This window comes from Martes martes, assembly GCF_963455335.1.
Source record: "Martes martes genome assembly, chromosome: 6".
NCBI classification, from domain to species: Eukaryota; Metazoa; Chordata; class Mammalia; order Carnivora; family Mustelidae; genus Martes; species Martes martes.
In genome coordinates this window covers 20,518,542-20,530,324 of record NC_137893.1, presented here as the reverse complement: position 1 = coordinate 20,530,324, position 11,783 = coordinate 20,518,542, and the positions used below count along the sequence as shown (strand labels likewise).

The following is an 11,783-nucleotide window of genomic DNA, read 5'->3' as shown; positions in this document are numbered from 1 at the left end:
ATCAAATAACTGATGTTGATGAGAGGCTTGAGATAATCACAGAGAATATTGAGGCAAAGGACAAAGGTATTAAAACTCTTAGAATATATGTGAAAGAAACAAAGATGGTTTGACATGAGATTAATAAGTACCCCTAAAATAGAGAACACAGCAAATGGAAGAAGAAATGTCCTTACTGATAAAGAAAATCTATAGATTAAAAGGATACAGGATTAAGAATTATAGGAAGAGTATTAAGAGTATGCTTATCATGATGAATACTGAGTAATGTATAGAAATGTTGAATGTATTATATATCTGAAGCTAATATAACACTGTATGTTAATTATACTTCAATTAAAAAAGGATATATCATGTTCCACAGAAGAATTTCTATAGAACAGTCAACACTAAGATACATCCTGGTTAAGTTACTCAAATTTCAGAATTAAAGAATTCTGTGGGTACCCAGGCAAGAAACAAATGCAGCAGCGCGGGGTGGGGGGAATGTTGGAGAAAAAACAATGAGGGTTTCTTAGACTCGTCTATAGCACATTCAGTACTGGAAGACATTGAAAATATATTACAAAGTTCCGAAGGGGAATAAAATGTGTTCCAGGAAAATTATGCTCCTTTGACTTTCCAGGTTGTCACTTGAATATAATTAGAATTTGTGGGGGCTCTATCCATTTTTATTCCTGTTGGCACACTGCATTTCTGAGCCCATCTCTCTTTCATATAACTTGACAAACACAACCATAGCAACTAATGTTTTACCAGCATTGTCTTCTAACTTCTTCTCCTTGAATTCAAGTTCGTTAGTAAGTAATCCATCTTGTAGGTTATCACAAGAGTTTTGCAAAGGTTTTTTTCCAATACATTTGCCACTAATAACATAAATAACTATCCTTTCAGTTTCCAGTAACAGTTTCCTTGTTACCTGCTGCCTGACCACTATGCTAGTGACTTATATTTTAGATTTTTATTATCACAGTTATTAAATCTGGACCTAAGTCTTTATAAGTCATGATAAATTTTGCTTAGTTGTGGTAACAACTAACCCCTAAATGTCAGTGGTGTAAAACAATAAAGGTTTATATTTTTGCACAAGATCCTTGTCTTTTAGGAGGTCGCTGTGGTTGTGCTTTATGTTTACCTCACTCTGGCACCTAGATCGGTAAACTACCACTATTTGGTACATTCTTGTCTTCGTGGCAAAGGGAAAGAACTCAAGAGGATCTTGCACTGCAGTTAATGGCTGTTGTTAACACACTGGCCAAAACTAGTCACATGAGCTCTGAGTAATCATAGAGGGGCAGGAATTGCAATTTCCAGAAGGCAGAAAGCCAGAAATATTTGATGAACAACATTTATAACATTACAATTACTCTCAGACATGATATCAGAATACAGTATTCCCTCTCCTTGAGTATGGACTAGACCTATTAACTTCTTATGAACAGAGCTCAAACACAGCACAACAGCCATTCTGAGTTGGGGAGACAGAACTGAAAATTCTGTGGGACCAAAGCAGCTAGAATTTTCAAAGCAGAGTGCCAGAGAGTGAGTGTATAGAGAAAGCTCTGGAGATCTTCAGGGAATTTCTCTGAGCCTTAAACTGAGTACCGATCAGTATATGCATGTGGGGAAATTACCCAAGACTGAGGAATGAACCACTGGGAAGAAGCAGGCAGAACAATTTTGGGGGTTCACACAAGGCTGGGACTAGTTTACATTCCTAGTATTTTTAGTGGGAGAGCCCTGTAATATCTGGGGGTGTTGAGTACAGTAAGGATGTTGCCTCAGTAGTGGAGAGACATTAGCCATAGATGAATGGCTGTTCTGATCTAGACTAGGAAAGCACAAAATCAAGCCTCCAAAGGGCCACGCTATATCCAAGATCAAAACTTGAAAGTGCTTAGAGGACTAAAATAAAATCCAGCATTAAACATCGTAAAATTTACAATGTCTGCCATCAGATGAAAAATTGCAGGATAGGCGAAGATGTAGAAAACACTCCAAATGAGGTTAAAAAGAAATCAGTAAAAGCAAACCAAGAGATGGCACAAATGAAAGAATTAGTAGATGAGGACATTAAAATAACATAATTATACTTCATATGTTCAAGAAGGCAGAAGGAAGCATAGCATGGAAAGATTAAGAAGAGACAAATATAAAAGACCCAAGACAGACATCTAGAGATAAAAAAGAATTCAGTGTCTAAGATGAAAAGTACACTGGATGGAATTAAGAACAGATTAGACATTGCAAATGAAGAGAGTAGTGAACTTAAAGATTTAACAGTAGGAACTACCCCAAATAGAACCAAATGAGAACAAAAAAGGATCAATGAGCTATGGGACAACTTCAGACAGCTTTATGTATCGTAATTGGAGTTCCAGGAGGAGGAAACAAAAACATACTTGAAAAGATGATGTCTGAAAAGTTTTCACATGTGATAAAAACTATGACGCCACAGACCTAAGAAGCTCAATGAAACTTTAGACACAGGAAACAGGAATAAAACCACACCAAGAACCTTCTAATCAAATTAATACCAGTGACTAAAAAAATCTTAAAAGCACTCAGAGGAAAAAAAAAAAAGACACACTACATGTGGAGGAACAAAGTTAAGAATAAAAGAAGACTTAGAAACAGTGCAAGTCAGAAAACTGGAGGAAAATCATTAAGTACTTAAAAAAAGCCCCACAAAACAATACTGTTGACAGGATTTTATTTTCAGCAAAAATATTGTTCAAAAATGGAGACGAAAGAAGTGGAGATGAAGTAAAAACATACAAAAATGGAATAAATTAATTGCTAGTAGACTAGAACTGTTAAATGAAAATCTTCATTCAGATAAAAGGAAAACGATGTTGGAGGGAAATCTGGACCTACTGGAGGGGTTCAAGAACACTGAAAACGATAAGTATGTGGGTAAATGAAAGACCAGTCATTTTTAAAATTTTCTTTAAAAACAGTCGCTTAAAGAGAAGCTTATAATGTGTTGTGGGGTTTTCAGTACATGTAGAAGTAAAATTTATGATAAAACAATACAAGATGGGACAGGAAATGGTTCTTTTAGTATGAGTTTCTTTGAGTGTAAGGTTCTTTTAGTGTATGTGAGGTGGCATAATTTTATTCAAGGCGAACAGAAAAGTTAAATATGTGTAATATAAACCCTAAAGTAACCAAAAAGAAAACAAAAAGTTGTAAAATAATAAGCCAGTAATGAGGATAGAATAGATTCATAAAATATACTCAGTTGTTTCAAAAGAACAGAATAAGAAAAAAAGGAAAAAAGAATAGCACAAATAGAATACAAATAGCAAGGGGGCATACAAGTTCAGTTATATCTATCACATTAAGTATAGATAATTGAAACATGCTAATTAAAAGTTAGAGATCATCAAAGTAAATAAGAAAAAGCAAGACTCGACTATATACTGTTTATAAGAAAACCACATTGAATATAAAGACCAAATAGGTTAAAAGTAAAAAAATAGGCAAAGATACACTATACTAACATTAATGAATAGAAAGTATCTTTATAAATTTCAGACAAAGTAGATTTCAGGGCACCTAATATTACTGTAGATAAAGGATAGTTTTTAATAATAAAGTCAATTCATCAGGAGGACGTAACACTACTGACTACTTATATACGTATTATCAGAGCTTCAAAATAATATGAAGCAAAAAAGGCAGTATAGAAAGGAGAGACCAATGCATTCATAATTATATTTGGAGATTTCAACATCCTTATTTCAGTAATTGATGAAGAAGAATACAGGAAACCAATAAGAATGCAGAAGACTTGAACAACTCTGTCAACCAAGTAATTACAATGGTAGAACACTTCACTCAATGACAGCAGAACACATATTTTTTTTTTCAAAGGTAGGTGGAACACTTACCAAGATAGTCCATATTCTGACCATAAGCAAGTCTCAATAAATGTAAAATAATTATAATCATACAAAGAATGTTTTCTGCCAACAAAGGATTCTTAGAAATCAGTAAAAGAGAACTAGCTACAATATTTCCATATATTTGAAAACAAAATAACACAGTTCTAAATAACTCATAGGTCAAAGAGGAAGCCAAGAGGGAAATTTTTAACTGAAGGTAATGAAAATACAACATTTCTAAATTTGTGGAATGAATCTCAAGTAGTGCTTTGATGGAAATTTATAGAATTAAATGCTTATATCAAGAAGGTAGGTCTCAAATCAAAGATCTGGGCTTCCGTTTTAAGATACTAGAAAAAGAGGAGGCGCCTGGGTGGCTCAGTGGTTTAAAGCCTCTGCCTTTGGCTCAGGTCATGATCCCAGGGTCCCGGGATCGAGCCCCACATCGGGCTCTCTACTCAGCAGAGAGCCTGCTTCCCTTCCTCTCTCTCTGCCTGCTTCTCCACCTACTTGTGATCTCTCTGTCAAATAAATAAATAAAATCTTTAAAAAAAAAAGATACTAGAAAAAGAAACAGATTAAGCCCAAAGTAAAGAGAAAAAAAGGAAATACTAAAGATTGGAGAAGAAATCAAGTAGAAAACAGAAAATTAACAGAGGAAAAAAATCAACGAACACCTAATATATTTCCTGAAAGATTAAAATCCTTTCGTGAGCTCCCTTGCTCACGAAGTCTTTGACTTCGGTTCCTGTTCTGCTTGGTTTAGCCTCTGCTTACTTCTCTGACCTTATTTCTTTTTTATTTTCTCCACTATGGTTATGCTGGCCTTTCATATTTTCTGTTGTCTTCTCTGCTGGCCCATGATCTTTGCACATGCTGCTTCCTCTGTTTGCCCCATCCTCAACTGTCTCAGTGTTTCTAATTCCCACCCATTTTCACCTAGTAAATATCTACTCATTCTTTAGACTTAGGTTTGATATCCTAGCCTAGGGCATACACCTGTAAACTCTACTAGGATAGACACTGTGTCTTGCTCAATATTTTATCTTCAGCACTTAACATATGCCTGGCTCATGGTGGATTCTCAGCAAATATTTGCTATACACATGAATTCCTCGTGGTAGATCTGTTATCTTAGGATATGACGAATTCAAGCATTACTCTTTCCTGCATCTCATGAATCAATATTCTGAGGGTTGAAAGATTATTGTTACTGTCAGGCTTATGAGGATTAAGAGAGTATTTAGAGATTTCACCATCTTCAACACCGCTTCCGCCTAAATATCTATACTTCACATAGTCATCCATTTCTCTGTGAAGATCTGCTGGAGAGTCAGGTTCTTTTTGGTGATGTATTATTACTGTACTGCTAGAGAGTTTCATCATTAAGGCTACTGTTTGGTTTATTTCATTGTGTCACCCATACCAAAAAAAGAAACTTGGTACAACTTGTGCCAAATAAATAGTTAAAAATCATAGTAAATTAGAGAGGAATTTATAAATATTTCCCATGCAGATACTTCACTTCATAGTTTAAAAATACATCAATGACTAGAAAGTGAAATCAATGCTTCAACACTCTGATTTCAAGAATTGTGCATGAAGATAAAAGAATGTGTGCTGGTGAAATGTTTGTATCTCAGACATTGGCTTTATTCCATGTTAGATTTTTTAACTCCTCAAAACAACTCTATGATGTAGAAATTCACACCATTTTTTTCAGGAAAACTTTTAGTGATTGCTCAAAGTCTCAGACTTAACATTGTGTTAAAATTCAAACCTAATTTTCTTGTCAAAACCTACCATTTTCCCACAGCCACCTCTGCTAGAAAATGTAAACTATTAAAAATTTTTGCCACCCTAAGGATCAAATGTTTAGGTCCTAATGGTACATTAGCTAACAATGACTAGCAATTATTTCAGTTTGTCTAACTATGACACAGTCAGTTAAATGGTTTCTCCAAGCTAAAATTGTGATCAACTCTTCACACATGGCACCCTAGTAAGAAAAAGAAGGTAGAGGTAAGATTTTGTTTAACATCAACTTATATATGTAAAATGCCAACTTCCCATAATGTAAATCATATGAAAACAGAACAGTGGGAACTTAGAAAATGTGGGTAGTAAAAAAGGTTTTCCTTAAATGAAAAAAATGCCTAATATCATTTAAAAGTTTGTCATCAACTATGAAAACTGAAAAAAGAAAAAGATTAGCTGAAGAGAAACGTTCTGGCTTAAGGGTTATACTTTAGTATTATATTCAGTGAGGTATGCTATTGCTACAGAAGCTGGGAGAGGGAGGGCAGTCCAGAAGATAAGTTTCATCTTGTTGCTGGGGCTATGAATTGAGACATTTTATTCTTTAGCAGATAGGAACCTATGGGAAAGAATTCTGGTGTCGTAACTTTTGGATGTCACTGTGACATTTGATCATCATTCCTTTGGCAAAGATGGTACAAACAGAGGAGAGACTTAGGGTCCAGGGAACAGAATAGAGGACAGTACAAGGTGTATTCTTATTTTTCAATTGTCCTTATTTCTGTCATTGGGGAATTTCAAGGTTCTTGAGGAAATAGAAAAGAAGAGTTAGTCCAGACTTTAGGGAGAAGATGTAAAGAATCCCATATAGGAAGAGCCGTAGAGAAATTTGTAAGGTACAGTTTGAGGCCTTTGGTATGGGATGAGGACATAGTTACATTAGATTAGTTTGTATTAATAGTTAAGGGGAAAACTGGAAGATAAAGATAGTGAGGAAATTGGGATACGAAGTGAGAAGAATCTCATGATTTTGTACAGACTGTAGGTTTAGAATAAAAATAAATTCATTCATCGATTAAAATATTTCATATTGTTGGAGAGTAAGGCAGTGACAAAAATAAGACTGTCAAACTTCAGAGACAAATTTTTTGTGGGGTTTCAGCTTGGTGCTGGAGCTATGAATTGTGACATTTTATTCTTTAGCAGGTAGGAAACTATGTGAAAGAATCTTCTGATGTAATAATTTCTGGGTGTCACTGGAACATTTGATCACCATTCCTTTGGCAATTCCAGCCTTCTATGGAAAGTCAGTAGAAGCAGTTGATTTATTCACCTCTACGGGAATCAGACTCAGCCTATTTTGGTAAGTCTATGTATCCTTGATTGAATTAGCTAAAACTTGATACCTACATAAACAAGATAGTTACACTAAACCATAGATTTTACTGTAGCTTTACTAACTTATCAATGAGCCTTTCGCTTTTTTCCTTGATAAAGGAAACTCATAGTCTATAAAAACCAATATATATTATATTCAAATTCCTAAACTTTAATAATTTAGTTTTATTATTACCACAACAAACACTTACTTATTAGGCATAGGACACTGTACTAGGCATAAAAAACAGTTATAAGACATATTTCATTTTTCCTGTCTTTTGTTGGAACACATATATGTTTATATAAAATAGTTATTAATTACTGTGTGCCAGCCACTGTTCTAGATATTAAGGATTCAGTCAGTGGTGACAAAGATAGGCATGAAATGGGGAGGGAGTGCAATGATTAAGCAAAAACATTTACAAAAAATTAGGGCACTAGTTCTCAACAGGGGATGATTTCTTTCCCTCTCCACCAGGGAACATTTGGGAATGTCTGGAGACATTTTTGTTTGTCACAACTTTGGGGGAGGGGTGCTATTGGTGTGTAGTGGGTAGAGGACTTCATGGTATAAAACATCCTACAGAGCACAGGCCAGCTTCTTCTCTCCCCAACAAAAAGCTATGTGGCCCCAGCCGTGCATCATGTCACAGTAGAGAAATCCTGAATTAGAGTGGTAACTGTTCCAAAGCCAAAACAGAGAGTGCCAGGAAAACTTCAATAGTAGAGTGGTTATGGAAGGCTTCTCTGACCAAGTGAAATGTGAATTCAGACTTAATGAATGAGTTGGTCCTAGCAAGTAAGGAGTGGGGAGCAGTGGAGTGAGGGAAGAGTTCTAAGTAGACGCTATAGTAGGCAGTAAAGAGCTTATTTTATATAGTTGTGTGTGTATGTGTATTATACTTCTATCTCATATATATGTTACATTGTGTGTGTATGTGTACATATATTTAATAATGCCTAGCAGCATCTGATGGGTACTAATAGTTAACATTTATTGAGCACTAACTATGTGTTAGGGACTGCATTTTACAGGTATTACCTTTTTTAATCCTCACTCTTATCCTGGAAGGAGATACTATTATTCCCGATTTATCCTTGAGAAACATACTTGGTTACGTACCTTGCTTAGGATTACATAGTCGAACTCTCCCACTTTCTTAACTAATATGCTGTAATTGTAGAGAGGCGGGGGGTGACGAATGATCATCAAGAACAGGGTTAAGGGAAACTATCGTGGAGGATGTGAGGCTTGGCTCTACTTGTAGGGAAGAGAAGGGCGTGGCAGAGAGTTGGGGGCTGGAAGTAGGGGCTTAGGCTTGTTGATCGTAACACCCACTTCAAGCAAGCTAGTTTTTTTTTCCCAGTACAGCAGAAAGAGATTTCAGTAATGTTAACCACAGGACACAGTTTACTTCTACGATCTAATGGCTGTTTTATATTTGTCGCTAGCATTCAAATTGTGTGTGAGGGGGAGTTATGTAATATAACATTCATATACTTTTATAGATAGTTTAAAATGTCAGTTTCAGAATGTTTTTATATACCTGTGACAAAGTAATAACATTAAAGACTCCAAAGAACTTTTTGAAGACAACTCAGCCCCATGCCATTATTTTAACTTTCTAATCTAGGTTTTCAGTGAATTATGCCTTTTCGGTTTGGGACCCAGCCAAGGAGGTTTCCAGTAGAAGGTGGAGATTCTTCAATTGGGCTGGAATCTGGGCTGAGCTCCAGTGCTGCCTGTAATGGGAAAGAGATGTCACCAACTAGGTAAGGTCTGCTTGTCCTGATGACTGAGGAAATGTGTTATGGCTATTATCAATGTAAGCTTGAGTTGATGTTCAATATTGGCAAGAACAAAGTCCAGGGCCATTAAATTAATATTAACGAACATTGCTGTTACAAAATTAGTATTAACAGATTCCAGGTTTTCTAAGCACAGTCTGTTTTTGGTACCTCTGTAAATCTCAGTGATAGATCAGTTCTTTTTTTGGAGGGGGGGTACATTTTTAGCTAGATTGTTGTTACTGTTGTTTTTGATAGTTACAAGAAAGATAACATTCATTTGAACAAGCAAATCTTTAGGGCTACTATATGCCAGGCATAAGGCTACAAATATTAAGAAGACCCCAACCTCAGATTTAGTGTCACTTTGGCTTTGATTTGACTTTCAGCAGAAAGACAGTAATACAGAGTACGAATGTTTTATAAAGCAAAATCATTTTCTGCAAACTGGAGAAAACTATAAAAAAGAGGATTTGTTCTACTTTTCTGCTGCTTACCAGAGCAAACCATCAAATACTACATTGTTAGACTCCATTCTCACGGCTTGGAAATTTTTAGAGCACAGATTTGAGCTTAATAAGTCAGGTACTTTAAAAATCAGAGTTATTCAAGGATGCAGTACTATTTTGGGAAGTACTAAACACTTGTCTTTAGAAACGTCTTAGGTTAGGTGATTATCTGGTGGGAATGTTGGAACAGAAATTCCAGCACTAGATGTATTTTTGGACAGGTTTAGAGATTCTTTTAAACCTGAGATTCAATCAGCATTTGAATAGTTTATGGAATAGTATGTCCAGTTTTATATTTTTCCATAAATATTCTAGTTTTTAGGTCACTCAGTTGAATGATTTTAAGGTGCATGTGTGCATAAACTGCCGTAGAATCATCACTATGTTTACAACTATGCACTCCCCCCACTCCTCTTTTTGCCATTGAGCAGTCACTGCATACCTTTCAAAATGATCATCCAGAGGGTTATTTTATATTTATGAATTTTCTGCATCTAAATGTATGGCAACAACCAGAACTTCTTTGTAGCATAAGTCTAAAATGTCTGGCTCATCAGTGCCACTGTGTTATAATTATATTGTGACATTCAGAGCTTTCAAAATGATTTAAAACAGTTGATACGCAAGCTTTGCTGCTCTGAAAAAATTTCCTTTTTAGTATCTAACCACATGTCATTTGCTCTTTTATTCAGGCAACTCCGAAGATGCCCTGGAAGTCATTGTCTGACAATAACTGATGTTCCTATCACTGTCTATGCAACAATGCGAAAGCCACCTGCACAAAGCAGCAAGGAAATGCATCCTAAATAGCATCATTAAGCCTTTTGTAGAGGTTTGACTAGGTCAAGGGTAATGGGCCAGTATCATCTTATGATCTGATAAACAAATAAAAGTGGTGGCACCTTTGGATGATGACAGTGGTGGAAATATTTTCTTTCAGTGGGAAAACACACAAGGTCGTCTGTAAAATACGTAGTGATAAGCCATCAGTTGCGTTTGATAGATAAGACAGAATAATATTTCACAATTAGAAAGTACCTTAGAGATCATTTTGCTCACAGTGGATCATTAATATCAGTAATTCAAGATGAAGGTTAATCCACCTTGATTATCCATCGTGAAGGGCCTGTTCTAAATACTTAATGTGTTTCAGGCTGGTTTCCTTTGTTTATATTTGGGTTGCCACTTAGCTGAATCCTTTCATTTGGATACCCTAAGCCAATTTCTGGCTTGATATCTCTTTTTTTTTTTTTTTTTGAAGATTTTATTTATTTATTTGACAGAGAGAGAGAGAGAGAGAGGGAACACACATGTGGGAGAGCGCAAGCAGGGAGAGCAGCAGGCAGAGGGAGAGGGAGAAGGAGACTCAGGCTTCTCAAAGAGCAGGGAGCCTAATGTGGGGCTCGATCCCAGGACTCTGGGATCATGACCTGAGCCGAAGGCAGACGCTTAACTGAACTGAATCCCAATAAATTGTAAACTTTAGAGTTATCTCTAAAAACAAACGATAACAGAGAGCTAATACCAAATAGTGGAGATAAAATGGAATAAATATCACTCAATCCTAAAGAAGGCAGGAAAAGGGGAAAAAGAGAACAAAGATAATGAGTTTAAGCTAAATTATATTGATATTTACATTAATTACAAAAGGTCTAAATATTTCGATGAATAGGCAGAGAGATTCTCAGATTGGCTAGAAAAGAAGATGCTATCTACTTGGACTTACTTTAAATACTAAGACACAGGGGCGCCTGGGTGGCTCAGTGGGTTAAAGCCTTTGCCTTCGGCTCGGGTCATAATCCCAGGGTCCTGGGATCAAGCCCCACATCAGGCACTTTGCTCCACAGGGAGCCTGCTTCCTCCTCTCTCTCTGCCTGCTTCTCTGCCTACTTGTGATCTCTGTCTGTCAAATAAATAAAAAAAATCTTAAGAAAAAAAAAGAAACATTTAAAGAAAAATACTAAGACACATAAATTAAAAATATGAAAGGTAAAAATAGATATACCATGTAAACATTAATCGAAAGAAAGTTGGAATAGCCTATATTAATAATAGACAAGACAATTTTAGAACAAAGACTACTACCAGGGATAAAGAGAGGCATTTCATAATATTAACATTGTTGTAACAATTTTAAGTGTTTATGCAGAGCTTCAAAGTATATGAATCAAAACTGATGAAATTGAAAAGAAACAACTCTACCTTTTATAGTTGGAGATTTCAACATCTTTCAGCAACTGGTAGAAGAATGATAGTATGGCAGAAATGGTACATCTTTTCAAGTACACATGAAAAACTCCATCAAGAATAGACCACATTGGGGTGCTTGGGTGGCTCAGTGGGCTAAAGCCTCTGCCTTCGCTCAGATCATGATCTCAGGGTCCTGGGATCGAGCCCCACATCGGGCTCTCTGCTCAGCAGGGAGCCTGCTTCCCTTCCTCTCTCTCTCTGCCTGCCT

General features: G+C 36.1%; 1 protein-coding gene across 1 annotated transcript; it reads left to right on the top strand.

Annotated features, from left to right (window-relative positions):
- The first annotated feature begins 6,880 nt into the window (after window positions 1-6,880).
- Window positions 6,881-10,180, top strand: FAM229B (family with sequence similarity 229 member B). The gene is made up of 3 exons (XM_080807129.1): window positions 6,881-7,011; window positions 8,663-8,801; window positions 10,018-10,180. Exons 2-3 carry the CDS (start codon window positions 8,677-8,679, stop codon window positions 10,133-10,135), a joined length of 243 nt encoding a protein of 80 aa, XP_080663255.1. The 5' UTR covers window positions 6,881-7,011; window positions 8,663-8,676; the 3' UTR covers window positions 10,136-10,180.
- The last annotated feature ends 1,603 nt before the right edge of the window (window positions 10,181-11,783 follow it).